Genomic DNA, 26,028 nt, shown 5'->3' with positions numbered 1-26,028 from the left:
AGGCATGCTCACTAATTCACGGGAACCCTGAGTCTGAGATCCACGACCCTTCAGAAGACCTTGATAAAAATACAGATGACCTCCACTAGTTTATAAAATGTTTCCACAAAACCAGAATGGAGTTCTTTGAGTTAAATGCCAGACAGTTGATGGCTTTGAAACAAGCTCCCTCCCTCCCTGCTAAGGAAGAGAGTGGGGAGGGGAGCATGTGCAGCTAGCTACAAGGGGAAGGCATTGTGGGACCACCGAAGGTGACTGAGGTTGACAGAGGACAGCGCCCTGCAGAAACAGGCTCAGGGACGGAGTTCCACGGTACCGAGGCTTTTCTGTGAAGGGACGCACCCACCTCGCCATCCCTCCCACAGGCCCAGCTGGTGATCCGCACGTCCGGGAATGACTCTGAACCTGTGGGGTGTTCTCTGGGAGCCAGGCGCCACACCAAGCATTTTAGATATATTTTCTCACAAAATCCGCACAACAGACCTACAAGGATTCTCTCTTACCTGTGCGATGGAATTTAGACCCAGCGGCAAAGCTCATTGAAGTGGTGGGGCTGGAGCTGAGCCCCGCATCTGTCCACCTACCTCCCTACCTCCCAGGACACCCAGGAAGAGATGGGGGGAAGGGCAGGCGAACATGTGCAAGTGTGAGGTTCCCGGCTCGTAGCCAGAGCAGGCCAGGAGCTGGGTGAGGGAGAACGGGGCTTCTGTGTGCTCAGGCAAGTTCCTGCCAGGTCTTTCCACAGTGAAGCAAGTGATGAATGAGAAGTTGGGAAAATGGTCAAACCCAGTGGAATCATCAGAAGCCCTTTATCATTCTGTGGCCTCCTACTTCAGGACTTCTGATAACTTGTCACTCTTCTTGTGTCTTGAAGATGCCTCGGCTAGACAGAAGTGTAGCCCTGGAATTCCTTCTCAGGCTTCAGTTACCATAGTTCTTGCTCAGGGAGATGGGAGCTGGCGGCCCAAGGTCGCCATCAGGATGTGTGATCTCAGCCCTCTGGCAGGAGGGCTGTTGGTGGGATATTTCATTAAAACCAGGAGGGCTGAAAAGTTGAGGGCAGGATGAGGTAGGTGGGGTGGAATGAAGGGGCAGAGCAAGACCCTAGTACCGGCCAGATTGTTTACTCGACCTTCAACCAATAGTCATTGAGATGCCGGGATGCGGTGATGAGCAACCCCTTCCCACCCCAGGTGGGGAATATGTTCTGGAGCAGGAGGGAAGTGCAGGGTCTCTATGTTCTAAGACAGAAAGAGAGCCACAGAAAATGGCTAAGTAATTTTGGTTGCAGTAAGTGCAAGGACCCCAGCAAGAGTCTGAAGCCGAGAGTTCGGGGCCATGGGGACAGGGAATGAAGTGTGGCCAAGGAGAGGCTGTCTCCAAACAGGTGGCATTCCAGCTGACACTAAAGTCAGTGTGATGGGCGGCCCCCGAGGAGCCTCACGTGGAGAATGTTACATTCTGGTCACGCCTCTTCTGCCGCCAGCAGGAGAAAAGGGTGCCTGGGGCCCAGTGTGGTGGCAGGAAGACCAGGTCACGGGAGCCCCGCGGAGATGAGAGAAGCAGAAGCGAGAGGAGGGAGTTGCATGTTTTAGGACGGAGCCGTGGTAGGACTTTCCGGGGAGCTGGGTGTGAGGGCGAGTGGGGTAGGGGAGGAGTCACGGATTTCTGAGTGGATGGCTGTGGTACCATTTTGCTGTCAAACGAAGGGGCCCTACGGTGGCAGTGTGGGGTCTGGACCAGCCAGGGGCATGAGAGAGCGGGGGCACTGGGGGTCCACTGGTCAGGGTGATGTGGGTGGAAAGCAGAGATGGGAATTCTGGTAAGGGTTAATCCAGTGAGGTATGTTAGACAAGGCCATTAGCACAGTGCTGGGAGCATGGTGGGGACTCAGTGCGTGGGAGCTGTTATTTCTTTAGGGACCGGCCAGATCCCTTGTAGGAGCCAGGACAGGATAGACCGAAAGGAGGGGACAGGATTGAGGCATGCGAGACACGACTGGCGGTCCCTATAGGCTGTATGTCCTCCGAGGGTCGCCCAGGGAAACGTGGGAAGCGCCGTAGGGAGTGAGTGGGCTTCCTGAAAACGCGTAGGCATCATCAGTCAGCCCTGGGAGGTTTGTGCCCTCGGGTACCAGGCAGGGGCTGGGAGCTTCTAGATCTCTGCCTCTCGATTTCAACAGCTCCAGCAGCCTTTGACCACGGGGCCTCGCCTGGCTGCCTGTGCCCTAGGACACGTGACCCTTGGCATTAGGGAGCCTGCAAGCAGTTCCCTCCTTCCCACAGGGGAGAGGGTCCCCCTCAGGAAGGGTCCGTGCTGTCCTCCCCTCTCCTTCCCTGACCGCTCCAAACAGAGCAGTGGGCCAGCCCACCCGGACACGGCGTCGTGAGAACCAATGCTGGGACGCAATAAGCAGATGAGAACCGGGGACCAGTTCTGTTTTCTCCTGTGATCCCAGTTCTTTCTGTACCAAGATATACACTCAGTTTTAAAATTTGCTTTTTAAAACTTTTAAAGTGAAAGAGGACCTTGATCTGAAGCCGTAACTCTCATTATTTGATTTCCACGGACTTTAAACAGATGTCCATCCTGAGTAAGCTCGACGGAGTCGACATCATCAGGGAGAAAACTAGTAACAGGAATCGGCAGTGCCTGCCTCCTTACCAGAAAATGGGGATTGCGACATGTACCTGTTTCACAGGACCTGGGCTGTAATGACTGAACGTTACTGTCTCTAAGAAGCAGAACTTGAGGTTTCCTGGCAGGTGCTTTTGAAGTGCAGGGCACGTGCACACACCACTGTCCCTTCTGCAGGGACACAAGCTTCCATGGCTGTCTAGACCGAGGGCTCGGGGCGTCTGTGCTGCTGCAGAAACAAAGGCCTGCATCGTGGTTCTAAGTCATGTGCTTCTGATTTTCGAAGCTTCTATTTATCACCTTCCCTTTTAAGCTTTCCATCTCGGGCATATCAAGATTAACAAAGATGTCACAGCGAGGCCATTGGGAACAGTGATGTGCAGCTTCTGTTTTCACCTGTGGGCCCTTCCCAGGCCTTCCCAGGTCCCCGGAGGAAGGTGGGAACCTACACACTGTCCCTGTCACAGCTCATCCTTCTCAGGAAGAGAAGTCCAGCCTGTCCCTGGGTCCACTCTTCACTCTACCCCGCTTCCCTGACAGGCTTTGACATCTGTCACCTTTAAAGGCTGGGGAACCAGCCTGGGCAGGGGGGTTGGTGGCCTGTCAGGAGAGTTGATTCCCTACAAGAGGCAACAGCTAGAACCTTCCAGAAGGTTCTGCACATCCTCTATGCACAGTCATTCCCCGAGGATAGACTTGCATGTCAGAGGCACGTGGAATGGTCACCAGGGTGAGCCCGAAACAGGTTTCACAAAGCCTGGAGTAAGGGGCCTTTTCCTAATGCCCTTGTACGACAGCACGTCTTACCTTTTCCATCCATGTTCCCCTCATGGCAAAGGAGGAAAAGTAGATCCCCACCTGGAGGCCAAGGACATAGCACTGAAATGTCTTGTTTAATCACCGTACTCCTGTTTGAGCATGAAAAAGTGCGAACTGCACTTTATCCCAACACATAGGTCTGTTTTGATGCACAAGTCATAGTTTATCTATCAAACCACTTAACTCTGGTGACTACACCTCCTCCCAGTCTTTAAATACAACTGAGGCCCCAGGAGGATGCCCAGTGTTTGCTGTAAGGGTCTGTGTGCTCAGATGTCCCCCGTTTGCACTTGTTAAGCTGTGGCCCTGAGCGAAGTGCTGGCTGCTTGCAAAGTTGTTTCTGCGCTGTCCGCGGGTCTCCCAGGCCCCGACTCCTCTGGCTGGTCAGTCCTCCTCCTCGTCATGTAATCTGAGCTCTCCACACACAGATGCTTCTCCATCAGGTGTTTTCCCAGCACTCATTGTTCAGTCTCCTAGAAACTGAGATCATTATCTTTCTGCCTCTTTTTCCTTCCCTTTGCAAAACTATTCAAATCTTACAGACTTTCTTGCTGGGCTTCCAGCTGTGGGAGCTGTTGGAATATGCAGGCAGAGGTGGACATGTAGAAGGAAAAAATGAACAAAAACCAATAGGAGACTCGGCGCTGATGAAGAAGTTCTCAGCACAGGGGCCTGCGCGTACAAAAGTCTGGGGTGGAGGGACCGGGAAGTGTCCCTAATGCACCTCCAGCATCGAGGCAGGACGGCAGCCCCCGTGTGCCGGCGTGTTTGGGTGGAAATCAGGCAGGCGATTTACCTGGCTGCCCACTGATCTACCGCACTTGCCCAGGTGTCGTGCGTGCACCACCTGTAACAGCCCACAGTTGTTACTGCTTCCATTTGGCCGACGATGTCTCGAGGGTGAAAAACCTAGAAACGTGTACCTTTCTTAGCTAACAGGGAAGTGTCCAGTAACAAGGGGTCCAAGAAGCATCTGGTGATTTTTTTCAACAGGTGGTGTCTTGCCCCTCATCTAAGGTCTTAAACTATAGAGAGTGGAGCACTCAGCACTTACAAGCACTTCCCCTGGATTGGGTCCTGGTGCCTCCCCTGCTTGATTCTCTTCCCACTCTCTCAGGTCAGTTCCCTCATCCCCTTACTTTGCAGATGTCTTAAGGGGACTGGAAAAATTCCCCCAGGGCACATGTAAGTGGCAGAGTACAAATGCAAACCCTGTCCCTGTGACTTCTGCCTCGGAGGTCTCCTTGACCTCTGTGGGCCACACCCACAGCTGCATCCGCACCCACCACCGTTCTCTCCGAGAAAGCTCACCTCCCTACTGGAGGAGGAACAGTGTCGAAAACCAACAACTCCCACCACAACTCTGGAACCACGTTTATCCTTCTGGGCGTTAGCGTATTCCCAGCGTTTGTTATTTTATATGTAGGGATTGCATTCAGTGAAGTTTCCTTTTCTGCTAGACGTCGCCTTATCTTTTAGGAGTTAGAATTATTTCTAATAAGAAGATAGATTTGCTTCCATAATTTAGCCAGTGTGTTTTCTGGATTCTCTTTTAGCTCCTTGAAGGAGGAGCTGCTACAACCAATTCACACCAATGCAGTTTTCACCGTTTTTATAAAGGCTTCCTCAAGAGGGCACTCCTGGCAAGCCTTAGATTTATTCAGTTTTCTCAGGCCTGAAACTTGGTTTTAAAACATATTTTCAGAGAATGGATTGCAGGCCTATGTGAGTAGAGAGGAAACAAAATAGAAGTTCAGGAATTTGGGTTCTTAGGATGGAGACCATGAAGGTTCAGGGGTTTAGATTCCGTAAAAATTACTATAAAGCGAAGTTAGAGAAAAACTTGTCTAATATTTGTAGTGTGTGGAATCATAGTACTAGAAGCGTCTTCAGAAGACAGAGAGAATTGTCTTTCCCTATTGATAAGGACTTTGGTGGTGGTGGGGGGGGGTGTCAGGGGCAGAATTTTGGCCTCGCCAGTAACTGATTACATGGTTTTATGTGCTGATACAGTTCCCTGAAGCACGGGTGTTAGGTTTTTAAAAATTTCTTCGTAAAGTCATATTAGCTGTTCTTTAAAAAATGCAAAGAGGCACAGTGAAGAAGGCAGCAGGACTAGTTTTAAAAATATTTAATTAGTCCAGAAAAAGGTAAGAGAGGAGCAGAGGAATAAAAAAAACCAAAAACACCGAGATGGGACAAACAAAAAACAAATTGGAGTAGCAGACTTGTATCTAACCACATCAATAATTAACATTAAATTTAAATGAACCAAATACTTGCATTTGAAGGTGGAGATTGTTAGGCTAAAGAAAAATAAAACTTCAAATGGTAGGCTGCCTTTAAATATAAGTACAGGTAGGTCAAAGGTAAAAAAATGGAGTAAATATGTTGTATGAACAGTATGAGTTAGAAAGCTGGAGTGGCCGTATTAACACGAGATAAAGTAGACTTTAGGATGGCGAATGGATGAATGTTACCAGCGGTAAAAGAGCGGTTCTCCAGGAACACATTCATAACGATCTGCCTAGGCTTAGTAATAGAGCTTAGAAGACACGGAGCCAATATTGACAGAATTTAAGGGAGCAACAGGCGAACCTACAGTCATAGTTGGAGATTATAGCATCCGTCTGTCGGTAATTGATACAAGTAGACAAAAAGGCATTTCCATTCATCTAGATTGGCCACCCGCCGGGGACTGAGCTGCTGTCGGCCAGTGAGTGCTGTGCTCTGGACAGGTTTCTATTTAATCTTGGCTAATGAAGAAGCAGCTGCCTCAGCATCCTTTATTGCCTGAAGGACTCTTGAGATTGATTGTAATTGCTGGGAGAGGGCCCGAGGTCTTCACCTGGGAGAGGAGGGAGCTGCAGAGGGTTTCTTCTTCACTCGCACACTTGAGATGATCCCCGCGGTCTAGACAGGATGAGTTTCTAGTGAACAGAGTAAATTAATTCTGCCCAAGTAAGGCGAGGCCTCTTGCTCCAAGGAGCATTTGGCTCCTTCAAGGGCCCTTGTGCTCAAAGTTTGATTCCGTGGATGAGCCCTTGAGCTCGAGATTAGAGTTTTACCTATGCAAGTAAGTGACACTCAAAATCAAAGACCCTTCGTTATTCTACAGCCGCCTCCTTCCAGGCCAGCCTGTGCTGTGCCGAGAGCTGCTTACTAGGGTTATGGCAGCACAGGGGGCAGCCTCGCTCACCCTGCCACTTCCCAATCCTCGGCCCAACCATCTCCTGAGAAGGGAATTTTTCTGGTTCCTCTGGTTTTTCCAGCCTGCAGAAACAATGGGTTGGAAAATTGTGGATACTTTACCGGGGTAATACAGAATAGTTATTTTGGTTAAAGCATCTTAATGCTTCTGTATCAGTTAAGATATGTGTGATTGTGGAGACTGAACCCTCAGGACTGGTCTGAAAGCATTTCTTTTTTAAAAAAGAATTTATTTCTTTATTTTTTAGAGAGAGGGGAAGAAGAGGGAGAGAAACATCAATATGTGGTTGCCTCTCATGTGCCCCCTACTGGGGACCTGGCCCACTACGCTCTGATTGGGAATCGAACCTATAACTTTTTGGTTCTCAGGCCGGTGCTCAATCCACTGAGCCACACCACCCAGGGCCGAAAGCAATGCTTATTTCTAAGTGAAGAGCCTGAAAGAAGGACTTTTCACTAAGCTAACTTGTAGTTCAGTTTAGGCCTTATTCCCTTATTTTCTAATCTTTCAGGGGAGCTAGAAAATAGATCTACTACCATGCGACTCTATGTAAGAGGTGGCGTAGGGCTTGTGAGCTAATGTTGAGCTGAGAAACCAAGTTAAAGACGTGCACATGTTTAGTGTTTGGGAGGAAATATCCAAGACGAAGCTGTGTATTATGTTTTCTTGGGCAAGGGAACGAAGTTCTAAAATGTGTTGAATAAATAGGGAGCTGGTTTCCAATGAGCTTTTTTGATCTGTAGACCAGTGACACATCAAATCCCACCCAGAGCAGGAGGAGAGCAGAGAAAGTTCAGGGACTAACCCACGGAAAAGAGATAAGACCGGCCACTCAGGCTGGTCTGTGACTCACTCTGCCCGAGACACTCGGGTCCCGTCAGTCTTTTATTTTTAGAATCAAGACTGATAATTACAGTATTTGTTTCTTTTGTACAGTACATCTTGCATCTGTTGTTCTTTTCATCTGAATTCCTCTGCTAGGTTCGTAACTCTACCTGATATCAAAGAAAGCCCCTGTGTGTCCCCGAAATTCTGTCTGGTCCCAGTGGCAGGTCCCAAATGGAATATGGCATTTTTCTATTTTGTTGGAACATGAAAGAAGGACTTTTTGCTCCAGGTTCCTGAGAGGCCCTATGATTCCCCCTAAGTTTGATTACTGCCTGGATAATTGATGTGGGGGATGAGTTATGGTATCATTTCAGAAATAATCCTATAAGTCCTCTAAATTACTTACTTCTCTTTGAATGATTAAATTATATCCTTCAAAGGAGAGGAAGACATTTGAAGCCCATTTACTTATATACAAAGGGTGAGGAAAAGTAGGTTTACAGTTGTGATACAGATAAATAATACAAAAATAATAAATAGTAATACAAGAATAAACTGTTTCACATACTCACAATTGTAAACCTACTTTTGCACACCCCTGTATAATAGACGCAAGATGAGAGAAAAGGCGAAAACTTTTTTTCTACTTTTGCCTTCAAATCGTTTAACAAGTCAGTAATCACGTCATTTGCATGAAAAAAGGGGCATAGGACTCTAGTCAAGGAGGCCACTCGTCACTAATTTTGTCACCTTGGCGTCGGAGTGTCTCCCGAGACGGTCTCTTCATCTGCAGACAGGTGAGCTGGGTCCTTCCCTGCAGGTGTGTGAGGGGGACACACTGGTGTGAGGGGTGGGAGGCCCACACGGGCGCCGTAGGCAGCAGCGTCGCTGTCAGACAGTCCTGTGTCCTAGCCTGCGTTGCCCTCTGCAAAAACTCCTTTCCTCCCAGGCAGAGCTTCTCCTCACGGGTCTTTCTCTCCCCTAGTTCCGGGCTGTTATTCCCACTATAGCATCTTCCTACTTTCATTTTGTCTTTTTACTTGACCGTCCAGCTATTCTGTTTTCCATTACTTGCCATGTACCCAGGCTTTAAATAGGAGACGTTTTGTCTTTAATTCTATCTATAAATGTTCCACAACACCTGTTTTCAGGGAGGAATCCTCCAGCTTCCTTTGGCAGTTTTCTGATAGGAATGTGCTGCAGTTTCGTATTTGACCCTGAGAACCGAGGTCTTTGAGCTCTTGTTTGGGCACTGGAGCTGATGGAGAAATCGCAGGGCGTTTCTTTCTCTGGCCCCCTTTCCTGGGGGTGCTGGTACCTCCACCTTCACTCCCCTCTGAGCAGCTTAGCCCGCCTCCTGCCTCCAGCAACAAGCTAATACTCTCTGGATTTCAAAGCTTTTTTTTTTTTTTTTTAAGCTCCCAATGAAAGTCCCTCTTAAAAGAATTTTAGGAGCTGACTTGTTGTAAGACATTAAGCTGCAGAGCAGTGTTACCCTACATTGCTCTTCTTCTGCCCCCGTGGGTGAGGGTGGGTGGCCTGGTTCATCTTCTGAGACTGATGTAATTCGAAAACAATTTTAAACCCGCAGATTAAGAACATGTGTTTCTTCATGTCAAATGTTAAGAGAGATTTCAACTCATTCTGAAATCTATATTGAAGAATGTCTTAAGGCGAAATCGCAACTTCCCAGCTATATTAACAGACTGCACTGAGTGACTCGGAGGCAGGCCAAAGGCTCATCCAGCCCAGAATGCCTCCTCTGACAAAGGCCTCAGGGTTTTGGTGGTTGTGCAGGAAAGGCGGTGGGTGCGTGTGTGTGCGTGTGTGATAAGGCAGAGAGATACGATTTCCCTCCCTCTGTCTCAGAATGTCAGGAATGCTCCTCCGAGGTGGCTCTGTTGCGGAGCCTTTGCTGACTGCTTTGTGAATCCCTTTATGTTTTATCAGCTACCTCTTGGGACACAAGTTTCATATTTTTATTATCTACAGTAGTACAGAACTTCCTCTTTTTGTCCTAAAATTACCTCTTTCAAGCTTCAAGGAGTGCCCTCTGTCTGCCTTAGGATTTGGGAGCGATGATTCCATCGGCATTTGCTCCATTCCGGTCCACTTGAGCCCGGGGCTTTGATGGTATCTGCTCAGCCTTTGTTAAGACTGAGAAAGCTAATTTGGGTTCAGAAAATGGAAAGTTTTCAAAGGAGCCTTCCCCCATGAGCCAGATAGTTTTTGAGCCAAGGGGCAGTGGTGTCATTGTGGAACTGCAGGAACACTCCGTGGTGACCGTTGACAAAGGGTTAAGCATCACAGACAGCATTAGTAAAAGTAGAAAACAGACCCGGTCCAAAACACATAACGTATACTCCAAAATAAGCCAGGCTCGCCCCTCGTAATGGACCGCTGCAGGCATGCCAAATTCTACAGCCAGGCAATTGTATACATATGGTAAAACTTAGCATACCATTCAGCGTTTGCTGCAATGTGACTTTAATTATGTACAGATTGGGTACTGGAAGAAAGCGCTGGAATTAAATAGAATAAAGTTAAACACAAGCCCTTTTATAAACGGCCCTGGCTGAGGTTAGGATGTTTGCAGATGACCACCGAGGCTGTGAGAGGAGTGTGTGGTTTGGGGGAGCTCTGGGGGCTGGACATGACTTGTCTTCAACTGGGGGCCCGGCCCCATTGTTTATCTGGAAGGGGAGAGTTTGCAGAAATGGAGATTTTGCTCCATTTGAAGTTGAGACGCATGCTGATGCTGATGCTGATGCTGATGCTGATGCTGATGTTGATGCTGATGCTGATGCTGATGCTGATGCTGATGTTGATGCTCACACCTGGCCCCTCCATCCTGCCTGGCCCTGGGCAGGGCTGTTGCTGGGCAAACACTGCATTCGGCTCCGGAGGCTTGAGGGTCCATATGGCAGACTGTCAGTTTTGAAACTTTTTTTTTCCTAGCCAGACTTTATTAGGTCATGCTCCTCTTTTTTTCTGAAGTTAATTTTATGTAATGTTTTCAAAAGCGGTGCTGTAGACTTCATTCCAGAAAAGAAACAGGGAGCGAGTTTTGCTTCCCAGAGACTGTGTCTGCGCAGGCTCGGCGACGAGATGGCATAGCTTTGGTTTCCTTTGCACCTTACCCAGATGGCTGTGCTTTCCGAATGTCTTCTGGGTAAGCCACTCTGAATTCCGGCCTTCTCCTCTGTGCAGTGAAGCCGACCTCACTGAGGTTGGCCTGAAGGCGTCAGGACGGGGGCCTGGCCACGTGGCAGGCCCCCCACGCCGGGCGGGCTGCTGTGTCCTCCCAGAGGACAGAGGATGGAGTTGCTGCATAAGGAGCTGCAGTGACACCCGGGTGTCTGGAGCCTGTCCTGTGATTACTTCAGATCCTTCCAAGGATCCGGCAAGCCGTAATTGTGCCTTGGCCGGGAGAGGGGAGTGCCGGGAGCTGAACCAGAGGAGCAGGCTGCCAGCTGTGTCAGGCATGGAGGGTTTTCCCCCAGTGCCCCTGGAAAAGGAGGGAGAGCGACTGGGGGCCCCCAGGGTCTTGGGGGTTTGGGGTGAGCTGCAGGACCCTGTTGGTGGGGAAGAAACCATGCTTCCCCCTGTGCTGCCGTCGGCCAGGGGAACAGCAGCGACTTCCCTCTGCCCTCCAGCCCCTCGGCTGGCCTGGGTGGTGGCCACAGAGGTGGTAAATGTCTGCCCGTGTCACCCTGTCTCTTTGTGTGTATGAACATTTATGTACAGATGCTAATCTGCAGAGAAACGCGTTAGACTTTGGCTCAGTGGTTTTTCTTGCAAAAGTCACCGATTTTAGCCTAGAGAGAGTTATGGGCTAGTTAACTAAGTGGCTTGGCTCTCAGGGCCTGGTTTTCCCTTGCTGACCTTTACCACTCAGCATTTACTTTCTAATCCAGTTGCATGCCATGACTCCTTAACATCCAGGCTGCCCTCGCTGTGGCAGAAGGCAGTGGCATTTAAACAAATGATTGCAGTGCAATGTAAGAACTTGATACAGCAAAGTATAAAGTGAGACTAGGCAGCCCTGAAAAGGGGCACATAATTATACCTGGGAGTATTGGGGAAGGCCACACGGAAGTGAGGATACCAGGCAAAGTTTTGAAGGAGGGATGGGGACTCACTGGGCAGGGCTGCAGGGAGGACATTCCAAACACTGGAGATAAAGATACGCAGGTATCAAGAACCCGGCACATTTGGGGGTAGCAAAAAGTTCAGCATGGCCAGAACACCGGGAAAATGGGTGAGTGGGCATTCCTGGAACGCGAGACTGATGCACCAGACCGGGGCCAAACCGCAGTCACCAACCCACCTCAGTTACACTTATTTATTGACATGCCCGCATCTCCTGGCAAAGTGTGTGCACACGGAGGTCTGGGAATGGGATATACTTTCTTTACTCTTCCTGAATCCACCCCATTTTTAAGAGGGCCAAATGGATGTTCATTGAGCAGAGGCATGAGTGGATGCTGGTTGGTAGAAAACGTCATTTTAGCTCAGACTGATAATGTGATCGACTATAAACTGGTCATATGCCACAGTGATTTGTTTGGACTTCATCTGTCTGGGAATATAGAGCTAGTGAAGGTTCTGAAAAACAGGAGTGATCTAAACTTGTCTGTGTCCGAGGAAGTAATTCTGGCTATAATGTGATAGACTGACTGGAAGTTGGAAGACAAGTTGGAAAACGTGTGATGGTCCAGAGGAGGTGTTAGGAGGCCTGAGAGGATAGAGACCTGAGAGATAGTTATAAGGTAGAATAAGAATCCTGCCCAATTTTTGGTAACCAATGAAATGCTAGGGGGTGGAGGGGGGAGATCAAAGATCACTGTTAATGCAAGTGAAACCAAGTCTGACTTTCAAGCAAGTTTATACTCACAGATTAAGAGGGAAAGAGATCCTAAGACTTAGGCACTGAACATAATTAACTTATTCATGCTGGTTTAGAATCTTAGCAAATATAAGAATTAACTAACCAATAAGATTTAAATAGACATATAATAAAAGGAATTGATTTCTGAGTATATAGAATATGTAATCTACATATTGCTTTTATAATATACAGAATATGCAAATAGACAAAGAGTATATTCTGATGTTATGACATCACAGGTTTTACACCGTAAAGTTCTAGGGGTCGGCGCTATTAATAGCAGTGTCACCCCATAAAACCCCTGTGCCTCCCTTGTATCCACTCAGCTCAATGTAGTGAGGGACTGTGGACAGGACTCTTCCTCCTTTCAGAGGACTTGAGAGACTGTGCTCTCACCCTCCCTCCTGACTGTGAGGGGATGATGGGAGAGCCAGCTTTTTGATGGTGGTTATGTGCTAAGGCTTCCCAGTGTGTGAAGCGTCCCCTGCCATGGTGCTTGGTGTTTCTGTGCCTTGTTCCAAGTGAGTAATGCAGAATGACACATGGATTTAGCCATTAGAGGAGATGGACTCGTAGGAGCAGGCGAAGAAATATGGCTTCTTATATTTCACAACAATCCTACGTTGCTTTGAAATTTATGTGAATTTCACCCACATGCTTCAGGAGAAATAGCTTCACAATGTGACAACCCAGAATGTAGGCTTGGCCTGCTCCCAGCTGCAGCCCGCTGTGGCCGGGGATTCAGAATCCATCACAGCATTTGTCAGTGGCCTGAGACTCCGTGCGGAGGGTGCGGGGGCTCTGCAGGATGTGACAGGCGGAGAAGAGCCTATTCCTGCCTGCGGAAGTGCCAGGGCCTCTAATGGAAGGGAGAGGAGCCTGGCTGATTCCTGAGCGGCGCAGACAACTGCACTGTGGACCATCTGCAGCCACTCGGCCCTGGGGACCCAGTCGCTGCACTGTGGTCTGGAGTCAGGCCTGGGCACAGAGCAGGTCGCGCACCAAGCTTGGCGCTGCTCCACACCTCTGCAAGCAAGCGGCAGCACGTCCAGCTGCCGGCTCCCGGGCCATGCATTTATTTTAAAGAATGTCAGAAAGGAACCATATCGCTTACCATCTTCCTCCCTCTTTGGGTGTGTTTGTTGTGATTGGAAGTCATCCTGGCCGGCGTGGCTGTGGCTTTCCTTTCCCTCTTTGTGCTCCTCTGTTGAACAGCCCTCTGTGCAAATAAACAGAAAGGGGCGAGTGTTTTCTCCGGCTTCAGAGAAAGGAGCGAAGCTAGACTCTGGAGAGCTGGACTCCTGTAACCGTGGCTTGTGTCCCCTGCTGTCTGTTTTCCCCCCACCCCAGGAGCGAGGCCAGGAGGTACAGTAGAGGCCTCTCCGGTGCCCCCGCAGCACAGCCCTGGGGAGTCTGTGGCCAACGGAGCTGCTGGCCCTGGTGTTTGGTGGGATTCACCTGGGGCTCATCTTGACTGTTCCTGTGTGGGGAGGGAATTCTGAGCTGCTCGGAACTCAATTAAAAGCTAAAAGCAGAAATAAAGCTGAGGAATGTGTGCATTTTGGATGATCATACATTTTAAAGTTTAGTCCCAAAGCCAGTAAAACCTCCATGTGTTGGTACAATAGACTGATTTGCCATGGAAACCATTTGAGTGCACACTTCGATGGGAGGAGCCAGAGACTGCCCGTGGCCACTCAGTGACTCACGCAGCACACCCGGACCCGCAGCCCCGCAGAGAGCACTTGGACAGCAAGTGAAGGGACCTGGGCTTTGGTTTTCATTCTTTTTGTCCAGCTACACCTGGAAATAACAATTGGTGACTGTACTCTTAGTTCTCTGTTTCAAAGAAATGATTTTAGAATTCTTTAGTTTAGCCCTGGCTGGTATGGCTCAGTGGGCTGGGCTGAGCGCCGTCTTGCGAACCAAAGAGTCACTGATTTTTTAAAAATATTTTATTTATTTATCTTTAGATGGGAAGGGAAGGAGAGAGGGAGAGAAACATCAATGTATGGTTGCCTTTCGTGCGTCCCCTGCTGGGAACTGGTCTGCAACCCAGGCATGTGCCCTGACTGGGAATCGAACCGCGGTTGTCTGGTTCACAGGCCCGCGCTCAATCCACTGAGCTACACCAGCCAGGGCTATAAAGAGTCACTGATTTTATTCCCAGTCATGGCATGTGCCTGGGTTGTGGACCAGGTCCCCACTAGGGGGCACACGAGAGGCAAGCAGACACTGATGTTTCCCTCTCTTTCTCCTTCCCTTCCTCTCTCTAAAAACGAAATAAGTAGAATCTTTAAAAAAAGTAATCTCTTTAGTTTAAAAGGAAAAAACCTCCAGAGATATGGAAAGCCACACAAATCAAGTGTACAGTTAGTGAGTGACTGTAAAGAGAACGCCATTCAAGCCGAGAGAGCGAGCTCTGTTCCCACCCCTCCTGTGGGCCCTGCTCCAATCAGAGGTGTGCGTCCTCCTCCCTGGCTGCGGGGCTCTCTGCTGCTGAGTTTTAATAGTGTCGTCACCGAACTGTGTGTCTCTAGATTCGAGACTTTAGTCTTGCTCATATAAAAAGGTTGAATGGATCTTTTAATACTTTTAAAAACTGTAGCTACTTTCTCTGCCCTTCTATAATTTATCTATCGAACAGTCTTTCAGTAGAAATTAAAGTATTTGAGTTAAATCCTACCAGCAACACACTTGTTTGAGTTACTTTTTCTTGCTGTAATTCTGAGACTTCCGAAAACAAGGTGGGGGCACCTAATTTTAATGGAAACAAAAATAGATATAACTTAAGAGGCTGAGAAATTTTTTAAAATCTTTCGAATGTAGACTGGCAATAGAAAGGATAGTCGTTTTGCTGACATTAAGGGGTAGCTTTTCATTCTGCGATGCCATAGATGTCGTGATGTATGTGCTCAGGATATATGTATTAATCATCAGATTATATATAATCATCCATATTGTGGACAAGGAGTAGAAAGCAGCTGATGGCTCTGTAAGAAAAAGCAACAGCCAGAGTCACAAGGCAGCTTGGAAGTTAACTCGCCAAGGCCCTGCCTTTACAGGGGTCAGCTTTTCTATTCCAGTTCCCCCCCCCCCACCCCGTGTGGTGCTGAGTGAGTCCTTAGCTTCTCTTCCTGCTCCTTCCCCTGTACAGCGAATGAGACCTGTTTACAAATCAAAGAAATCGACTTGAATTTTTACTCAGAAACCTGAGAAAATATCTCCGTGCGTCAGTCCGGTGGATTGCCACAAATTTGACCTGTAAATGTGGTGTTCTGGACTATGTCTGAGGGAAGTGCTACTAAAAGAGCAGAAAATGTAATCGTGATTTCATCCCGCTAAGGAGATCACGGTCTGCCATCCCAGAGGAGGTGCCTCTTGCAAGATGAAGACCATTTCAAGGGCTCAGGCCTGGCTTCCTGCGTCCTGTGTTCCAGACCCCACAGGCCGCCCTGCACTCTCAGCCGTGGGACGGTGGGAATTTGCTGCAGAGCCAGCCTTTATTGCAGACCAACCAGCACCTCCTGAACTGCTGGAGATCAGGGCTAGATTTGGGTTCCGTCTTTTTGAGATTTAATCCCCTCTTCTTGAGCCTGTCTTCACTGTGCGAACACAGGACTGGCATCACCCTACCTCTTGTGGCTTCGTAGGTGCCTGCTATCTTTCCCAGGGTGCAGAAGGGCCCCGCTGTCTCCTCCTCTTACCCTGAAATTTCATACTGGTCTTTCCGAAGCTCTTCTTAGATATGAGCATTAGATGTAGGCATCTCATCCTAGAGACCTCTTGTTAGGGGAACCCCAAATTGTTTCACTCTGGAGCGAGGTGCTGATTGATTGGCAGAGGCTCGCTTGTCTTTGCTGTCATCATTTTGTATCGACTTCTAAAAGAGCACTTGTCACTTTGTTGTGTAGCCGAGAGCTTTCACACTCTTTTGCCCCATGGTCTACCAAAGAAAATATGTTTCTTTTGCAAACCAGTACCTGCAGACTTACATGATTGATACAGGTACATTGATGTATATTGTGGCTTTTGTTGCCTTTCCTGCACACAGCTGATGTTTTCCGTTCTGCTCTGTTCTCTTCTACTTTATTGGTTGATTCATTTATTTGTAACAGTGATCAAAACCCACTAACTTGACCTCATGACCTTCTAAGGAGTCACAAGCTTTTGGCTGGACAACACCTCACAAAGCGATGTGCCCGACCCCCCCTCCCTCACCTCTCACTAGACTGTAGCCTTCGTGTGAGTGGGAAGCGAAGCGTGTCCATTTCTCCTTTGCATACTAGGCACCGCCTTGGTGCCTGAGTGTAGCAAGTGCTCAGATAAATGTCAGCTGAATTGAAGAATGCAGCCAAGTGTCCGTGCCCATGCTCGCCTGTAAGCAGCGGCGAGGCCTGCGTGAGATTGTGTATTCAACTCAGAGAACACAGGGCCTAGCACCAACAGATGCTCGCTGACATATGCTTCTTCGGGTTCCTGGATCTGGCTCTCCCTTAATGGACCATCTGCCTGCACTGCAGTTTTGATAAGTGTAATGAGAGGTTGGACTTCATGAGCCCCAGGCCTCAGCCCGGGCCAGTACTGTTAAGACTTTCCACGGTGCCGTGCAGCCAGGGACGCGTCACTCTTCAGGGACAGGCTGAAATGAGGGAGGTCGTGGGGGAGAGTCCTTTTTGGTCACACCCCAACGGGGCCCGTGTCTCCGGGATGAGTTGAGACTGGAGCTGATTATTAGAATTTCTTTGCAAAAATGAAAATGACTTCCACATTTAAAAAAGATTATAGGATAAGTTTAAAGTCGACATGGTATTTAGTGTTTGGGGCATCGAAAGTCTTCCTAAGGGCTATTATTTCAGAGAGAGCCCCGGATGGTAAACTTCTGATTCCACCGGTGACTGGCCGCTGGACTACAGCGCTCTCTCCTGACGGTATCTCTTTATCTATGAAAAGAGGAGTCCCACCCATCTCTGACACCGTGTGACCTTGAGCAGGAGCTCCGGGGCCCTTCGCCTTGCAGTCCCTGGAACGCATTAACTGAAGAAGAGATCCCTTACCTCGGCTGCAGAGTCTGAGTCAAACACACCCCTAAGATCTTTTCTCTCCAAAACCTCTCCTTGTAACTGTTCCGCAGGTGCTTGCCCCGACCTGAGAGCCAAAGTGAACTGTCCGTTACCTGTGTAATTAATCGAAGCCTCAAAAATGAAGTTTTTGCATGAATCAGCGCATTAGTTAGTTCTGATTTGTATTTCATCCTGTCCATGAAATGGGAGCTTTTCATTTCATGGTGTGAGTTGGTCATTCCTGTGTGAGCGGTATGTAATAAGTCCACTTGTTTTTTTCTTCTAGGACAGAATGATGCCAAAGATACTGGAGCTTCTAAGTCTAGCAGAATCGGAAGCCTTTCCTCTCCAGCTGTCTGGATTCAGTTTAAGGTCAGTGGTGCATTCTGTTTGGTACCTGCAGGGCTCCACAAGTTCTTAAAGAGTGGGCCGTCCTGAAGTTAAGCAGGGTGGTTAGGAACGCCTCGCCCTGCAACCGCCTTGGCATGAAATTGGAGATTTTTTCAGATGTCCAGGAGAAGTCCCGTGCTTGGTGTAAGGAGGCTATCAGTGCGGTCTTCCGCCTCCAGCTCCGTGCTATGGAAGCTTTTCATTTGCTCCTCAGGGCACAGCCCCCTGCAGAGATTCTGATGGAAGGGAAAATCAGATGATCCTCGGTTCAGCTTCAAAGGCTAAGCTCCCGCCAACACTTATGAAAAAGGACTCCTGTACCTTTGTTGTTTTCAAAATGAGCAAACATTCAGCTGCCAGACAAGGGAGGGGCTATCACGTCCTGGTGTGCACGTAGAGAAAAAGAAATGACCGTGATAAACAGTCTTTTTCTGACCCATTTTTTCTCTCTCTTGCCCATCTCTTACCCCTTGCATTAACCTCCTGATCCGTCTTATGCCCTGCCCTGCTGGCTTAAGGCTCTCCCACCTTCCACGGAAAAGAAGAGGCATGTCAAAAAAAAAAAAAAATTAAGCCCTGGCCAGGTTGCTCAGTTGGTTGGTTGGACCCTTGTCCTGTACCTCAAAAGACTGTGGGTTTGATCCCCAGTCGGAGCTCATGTCTAGGTGCCTGGGTTGTGGGTCGCATCCCCGGTCAGGGTGTACTGGGGAGGCACTGACCGGTGTGTGTCTCTGTCCGTGTCTCTGTCCCTGGCTCCCCCTTTCTCTCTCTAAAATCAATGAACATGTCCGGGGGGGGCGGGCAGGAAGGAGAGACATGTCTGACTATGTTGCTTCCTTGGGACTTCTACCCACCCCCATGGCTCTCTGTCTCCCTCTGGGTTAAATCCAGCCTCCCAGCCCAGCTTTTGGGGGCTGTGGGGCCCTCCCCAGCCATCTCATCAGCCTCCCCTCTTGATGCCTCTTCCTCTACCTGGGACCCGTCACCTGTGGGGTCCCTCTGAGTCTTCGCTCTTGCTGTTCTTTGTCTGGCATGGTTCGCTCTTCTCTCCCCTCCCTCTCCCGTTTCAGCCCCCTGGGCAGCCTTTCTGGGACCCACGGCGCTGGGCCCCGGGCCTCCCCCTGTGCCTGTGGTCCCTGCACATGCCCCTCTTTCTGCACCCACCACGTCACGTCCATATTGCATTTTTGCTCTCCACTCCCTCCCACTGGCCCGGGCCCTCTTCAAGGGCAGGGTCTTCAGGGTCTTCCTCATTCTTGAGGCAGTATAGCACAGTGGTCAGGGGCACAGACCCTGGAGCCTGCTGCCTGGGTTCAAGTCCCGGTTCTGTCACTCACAGCCTGTGTTACCTTGGGCCCTATCTTCTCTAATCTTTCTCCTATAAAAGGGAGGTAATACAAGTGCCTACACTGCAGGGTTTGTGCGTTGAGTTACTGTGTCTGAAACACTGCTGACCATGCCAGCTGAGTGGTAAGAGCCGTCTGAGTGTTGTTACCTTTAGTGCTCATCTCACCAAGGACCAAGTTCAAGGAAACCTCCCAATGGCCCTGCCTCCTACTGCTGTCACCTTGGGGGTTAGGATTCAACATGTGCGTTTGGGGGAGGCCTGACCGTTCCTGCACCTCGACAGTATCCATGCCGTGCGAAGGCATGGAGAGGGACCCCCACATCGCCCTCCGGAGCGTGGAGGGGGTCCTGGGGCAGGCACCTCTGGGCAGGAGAGCCCTCTAACTCAGGTGGTGGCGGGGGGTCCGTGTTCCTCACCAGTATTCTCAGCGGACGTCCTTCGATTCCCTGGACTCAGCCGCGTGCACCCAGAGTTGTGGTCCTCTTGTGGGGAAGAGCAAGGAACACACACAGCGGTTGCCCATCCTGTGATGTGGCTGCTGCGTGCGCTGCCCAGGAGTCTGCAGGCCATCCGCTCTCTGTGCCCAGTCCCCACCGGAGCACGAGCCTCCCTGGGGCCATGGGCTGGACCCCGGCACCAGCGCTCGGAGACCCTAGAAGCGCTCCGCGCCCAGGCCTCGTGCCCCGTGGCCCCTGCACGTCCTCACCGACAGCAGGCACTCTCACGGTTGGCTTCTTTGTCTGGGCCCAGTGGGGCTTTGGACATCGAGGAACGGCCCGTCCAGAAATCTGGACCATCTAAAGTGTGACGTGTGGACCTGGCTCCTGGAGAAGACAGATGGGTGCATGCACGTCTCACAGCTGGAGCTTCGCTGAACACGCTCAGCGTGAAGGATCATTGCAACCGTCCCTACCCCTGCTCCTTGGTGTGGCCGAACGGCCTCTGCAGGTGTGGTCCACAGCCCCTGTGGCGGCCCCGCACGTTCTCGTTCTTGTTCTGTCCTCTGCCCCCGGCTTCTGCCCCCACCGCTCCTCGAAGTGCTGTCTCACTGGTCATCAGTGACCTCCTTTATTTATGTGCTTACTTTTTGATATTAAATCTGTCGAATATCTTTACCAATGCTGCTATTTGTAAGTCCTTCCACAAAAGGGCATTATAGTTCTTCAGTTTATTGCAAATGTATCTTTTAAAAGACAGTCAGCCCTGATGTTGAAGCTGCAATACAAATGTTTGTTTATTGGCGCGGTGCTGTAAAGCAGAGGGAAGAACATCTGCTTTAAATAAGCAGAAGCGTGTTTTGCTCAGGAGCACTACGGTGCACACGCCACACGGGTTGTTTTCCAGCGGATGCTGATTTGCCCGACTGCAGATGGCAAAAGCTGAGTTGCAAGTTTCCTGCTGCCCCGCCTGTCGCTCCTCGTTGCCCTGGAGAGTCCGGTGGCAGGTACAGACCGCCTGGTCACCACCCCTTCTTCGCTCATGGCGGTTCCCCGGGGCCAAACGCTCTCACCCGTGAGATTCAAGGCCCAGGGCAGGCCTCCCCCAAGCCCACCGGATAGCACCGTGTTCTGGTTGACAGCTTCTGCTGCCTCTTCCAGTGTGTTGCTCATTTCAGGTGCTGCCTTGCCTTATTTGCTCGTTCGTTAACCTGTCCTTTTGCTCTGTTTACACCTTTTCAACTTTCTTCCTGTCTACCTGCACACAGCCACTGTGCGTAGCAATCAGCCAGCTGGCCCGCCCATCACAGGGTGGGCGACTACCGACTGTTTTCCTGCCTTAGGTCCAGAGCTGTGGCCCCCACCACGGTTCCGCCAGGGGTGTCTTCCTGCGCACCCCGGAAGAGCCGGCCCTGCACACCAGTCACCACCCGCGTTCGTGGGGAGGCAGGTTCACGGCTGAGCTCCTTTAGAAAAGCTGCGTGGCTTTCCCAGGCCTCGGTCTCCCTCTCCTTTCTCTGAGGCTGGCACTGCTGGCGTCCCACTGCCCAGATCTGTCCCCGGCTCGTCTGACCAAGCTCTGCCCCAGGCCCTTGGCTCCCACACCTGGTGGCTCACTGGATTTCTGTTTTTTCCTCTGAAGTAGCTCTTCATACTCACTGTCATGCACTTCAGGGCCCTCACCTAGAACGCCCCCCCCAAACCTCATTTGATGGTGCATAGGAGCAAAGTGTGTTTGCATGTGTTCCTCAGTGTTTTAAAGTTTTTTAGAAAATTGAGATATGATTTACTCATCCAGTTTTTGATTACTCATGCATTATATACAGTAGTAGTCTGCTGGCGTCACCACGGACTGGGCAGCTTAAAGAACAGGGACTTGTTTTCTCATGATTCTAGACGTCAGAAGTACAAGATCAAGGTGCTGTTAGGGTTGGTTTCTGGTGGAAGTGCTCTTCCTGGCTTGTAAATGGCCACCTTCTCATTGTGTCCTCACCTGGCTTCTTCCTGGTGCAGAAAGAGAGAGAGAGAGAGAGAGACGTGTGTGGGGGTGTGTTTTTACGAGGCAGAGAAAGGCGCGTGTTTCTTCTTTTCATAAGGGCACCCGGTCTATCAAAATGAAGCCCCAGAGCGAACACCCTGTTTCACTTTTATTATCTCCTTAACACTTCTTTAAATGCAGTCACATTAAGGCTTAGAACTTTGTGTATCAATTGGGAGAGTCACAATTCGGTGCATAACATGTGCATTTTCTATTAAACTAGTATGTTCACTTAAAACCTAAAATACACACTTGAGCATGCCTGGGCACGTGCGTGCACCGTCCCTGGGACTGGACTGGGACAGTGGTGACCGTGTTCTGGTGGCTCCTCTGTGGCCAGGCTTGTGCCTCCCCTCCTGCCGGTACGGCCTCTGCGTTAGTCTTTCTGTGCCATTGGCCTCTCCCCCCTTCTCAGAAGCCTCTGGTGTTCTGGGCCGCCCAGGAGAGGACAGGCCAGCCCCCAGCTTGAACTTCAGGGTACTCCGTGTCCCAGTACGACCTCTGCTTCAAGAATCCTTCCTTCACTTGGGACCCCCTTCCTCTTCCCCTGCAAGTCCTGGTCCCTCCGAGGCAGCTTCCCGTCCTGCAGCAGACGGTCACCTGCTGCCCTGCAGTGTTATTTAGACTGTGATGGGTGCCACCATCTCTCCTCAGCTGCATTATGATCTCCAAGAGCTCACAGTCCAGGTTTCCTCTGCTTTTATGTCCGTCTCTGAGCACAGATTCTGAACCTGCCTGCTGTCCCTGCACCGCCTCTGGGTCCTCCTGCCAGGACGGCTGCAGTCGGCTGGGCCCCCTGAGCCCGCTCAGCGGGGGGTGGTTGGTGGAGACCATGGCGGAGGCCTCCGAAGCTCTGTGGCCCTGACTCCCTGAGTGGGTGTGCATGTGCGAACTGGACGTGTCTGGGTCAGGCCGCCTGCGCTGCTGAGCTCCTAGACCTATGGCAGCTCCGCCTCTTGCCAACGGCGTTTCCCAGAAGTTGGTAACCTATTCTCCCAGAGGTTCTATAGAAGGACACTTGGCTGCTTATTGAAAAATATGCTTTCGACTGCCAACTCAGATTACCTTAAATGAATGTTGACGAATATGATATTTGTTAGCAAAACATCCATCTCGTTAGTGCCCAGTGGGGCTGAGGACATGCACATGAATCACTCAGATGACCAGTTCCTGGACGGTGCACTTGGCATGAAGCTGCCGCAGATCAGGGCACCTATTCACGGACGGCAGAGCCAGGGTGCCGAGGATGACAGCATGGTGGGCACCCACAAGCAGAAAGACTCGGAGACGCCGAAATGGCAGCAAGCCTGGCGCTAAATCCGAATTCCCCGGTAACGTCGCCAGCAGATGCCGACCTGGGACTCTGGAAGCAGAGGCGTGAAATGAAGGCATCCGCTCACTCCCGGACGGGAACTCCGTGGCCCTGCGGCTGGAATGCAGCTGTGCAGTTCTTGGGCGCATGTGTGGGGACTAAGCCGTCATGGGGACCCTCTGCTGAAATACTCTCTTCTTTGTGAAATAAACAGGTGCAGGCCGAAAGTAAATTTCTTAGTCCACTTGAGGAGGGGACTGTCCAAGAAATTGAATTGTTTAGTATTTAAAATACGTATTTTTCTTATTTACACGATAGAATTGGCAGATTTGGTGAATGTCATAATCGTGTGCAACATCCAAGTCATTTATAGCATATATGTGAGTATAATACGGCTCCATGGCCTGACCCAGGACCCCCTTGCCAGCCTCTTTGGGTTCCGCAGTGGCCAAGGATACCGCCTGATACTGTGAGCCACTCAGCCCGCACTTAATCTGCACAGGCTATGCAGGTTATGGTCGGGTGATGTTTTTCAGGCTAAGTGTAATGGCAGCTACCCTGCCAGGGTTAGTTATGTATTTTTCTCTTTGTTTCTTCATTCTTTTTCATAGTAACTAGGGCCTGAGTTGGCGAGAGGGACAGATGGGAAAAGGTGAGTGCTGTGTCCAGAAATCTTTGCTAGTTGAGGTTTTTGGTCCTTTCATTTTTACATGAGACCTATAGAGGAAGGAAGGAAAGGAGGGAGGGAGGGAGGGAGGAGGGGAAGGGAGGGAGGGAGGAGAGAATAAATCTGCTTGTCCTCAGTCCCACCCAGTTTCCTCTGCAGCCTCCAGGAGCCGAGTTGAGCTCGGGACACGGCTCCCCCTTCCAGCCTCCACCTTCCACTGTGGCTGTTGGCTGGGGTCCCTGGGACCAGTACAGATGGCACCAGGCAGGGATGCAAGTGCTGGCCTTTACATCTCCCTGGACGGCCGCTGTTGAGGCCTGCGTGGGGAATATCCGCACTGGGTGCCAAGTGCAGCATTTTCGTAGCCTGAGTCACACAGACAGGGCTTGACTTTGTGGACACAGAACAGGCGAGTAGAGAACAAAAATGCCCGTCCCGAAAGGCGAGGAAGTGGTCATTGTTAAGTGGCGTCCGTACACAGGGTGACTCTTTGAGCCGCTGTCCTGTGGTTCTGTTTTGGGGGAGGGTGATGCAAACTTCTAATGAGCTGGCAAATATTACCCACTCCAGACTGTTTTCCTTAAACCCCACTTTGAAGCATAATGGTACAAACCAGTAGGAAGTTTGGAAAGTGTGTGTTCATCCTCGGAGTTTAATTAAAATACACCAAGCCATGCAGAAACTTGCGGTTTGGAGTAATGGAAAATTTAGGAGCACAGACTGGTCCTAGGAAGAAGGGTCAGATTTCCTCCCAAGCATTGGATGTCTTGCCATTCATTTCCTCCCAGACTTGTACTTGATCATTCTTGAACATTTGCGTTATTATTCCTCTAGTAAAGGATTAGTCAACTTTATAGTGAAAAGCATTTGGTGTTTATTTATACAGAGGCATTATTCAAATATTCACTCTATTTCATGTCCCTTTGTGTTGGATTCATTTGTAAACACTATCACGAACCTACTACGTGCAAATCAAACGTGGGGGCTGGGGGTACAACTGTGAGCAAAACTAACCCCCCTGATCCTTCCGACACGGAGCTCCTTAAGTCTTTGTGGTGCCCTTTGGTCCTTCCATCCCGTCAAGAGCATAGCATTTAGCTCATCTTGAGAGGAGAACTTCATGTTCATAAAGCATCAAATAGCTAAGAAAAGCGTATGATTTTGAATACAGCCCTTGTCACCGGCAAGCACAGGTAATCCAAGGGGCATTTCCAACGGCGACGACACTGCAGCCTTCTGCAAAGCGCAGCGTGCACACGTTACCTTCCCCCGTCAGAGCTCACGCCACCGACTCCATTTCCAGCTGCCTGGCCCGGAGGCGGGGCTTCGGCTGAGCTAAGCATTTGTTTCTCAGCGTGTACTTTGTGCGTCCGAATCACCCGTGTCTGTTTGTAAAAATTCAGAGTCTGTAGCCTCGTTCCAGATCAGCAGAGCCAAATCTCAGGAGCTGAGGTCAAAAATATGCATCTTTAACCTGGCACTGCCCCCAGTCATTTTTGTGAAAAATAGAAATTAAGAACATTATTTTCAGAGGATTCTCATCAAAATCAATGCAAAAGCAACCCATTAATGGGTCAGACTCAGCAAACCCAACCCCATGTTTGGGGGTGGGCCTCTGATATCAGGCAGGTGCATGGCAGGCTTCATTTGGGGTCACGTAGCCCCACCCCCAGAGGCGGTAAATGGTGATGTGATGTCACTGACCTTCAGAGCCTCTGCCAAGGACCTCAGTCACGTCACGTGATTTCTCACTTCCCTCATCCGCACAGCCAGGGGTTGAATGAACAGCAGAGACACGAGGCAGGTCACTGCAATAATGGCCATGCCTGCACCCCTTCCTGTCGGGGCCATCCCCCCACTTACCCACGGCCACCGGCCAGGCGGGAGCTCAGGGCAGAGAGGAAGAAGAAATGGGATTAGAAAATGGAACGGGTCCTAAGTAAATTGTACTTTCAGACTCTAACTTTAATTATTTCCTCTTGTCTTCTTCCTTCTGTTGAACAAGGCTCTTCTTTCTTCTGGCACATAGTGATTGAGTTAATCATTTTTAGGTCATCCATTCATTTATTTATTGACTGATTCATTGAACACATAGGAGTGTCCAGTATATTTCAGGACAGAACTGGAGACTTGGAAATGTACCAACACCTCAACCTCATTCAGCTTTCCCTCTGCCAAAATCAGTACATTTTAACCAAGAGTCCATTACTGGTGCCCTTTTCAACCCCAGGCAAATCCTCCTGAACAGATGATGTAGAAAATATTTTAAAAACATAAAGGCCAGAAAAAGAAGGCTAGTAGTATTTTTGGTGCCATAATTAGTTAAATTTCTCCTTTCTTTCTTTCTTTCTTTCTTTCTTTCTTTCTTTCTTTCTTTCTTTCTTTTA

The 26,028-nt window shown here is 49.8% G+C and overlaps 1 protein-coding gene across 5 annotated transcripts in view; it reads left to right on the top strand.

Annotated features, from left to right (window-relative positions):
- The window catches only part of SCAF8 (SR-related CTD associated factor 8), a 181,915-nt gene that overhangs the window by 142,450 nt on the left and 13,437 nt on the right, over nt 1-26,028 (top strand). For 3 of the 5 annotated variants that reach the window (XR_008392283.1, XR_008392282.1, XM_053668784.1), the window contains exon 19: nt 17,736-17,821. Coding sequence is in view for 2 of the 5 variants with exons in the window: in XM_053668784.1 (XP_053524759.1) it covers nt 17,736-17,821 (86 nt within the window). In the remaining 3 variants the exon portion in view is untranslated. Of the gene's footprint in view, nt 1-17,735; nt 17,823-17,956; nt 18,095-26,028 lie in introns of those variants that run through there. The other 2 variants (XM_053668783.1, XM_037126128.2) reach the window with 2 other exon arrangements.

The sequence above is a fragment of the Artibeus jamaicensis genome, unplaced genomic scaffold (assembly GCF_021234435.1).
Source record: "Artibeus jamaicensis isolate MK-2021 breed Jamaican fruit bat unplaced genomic scaffold, CSHL_Jam_final contig_497, whole genome shotgun sequence".
NCBI lineage: Eukaryota > Metazoa > Chordata > Mammalia > Chiroptera > Phyllostomidae > Artibeus > Artibeus jamaicensis.
This window is presented reverse-complemented; position numbering and strand designations above follow the sequence as displayed.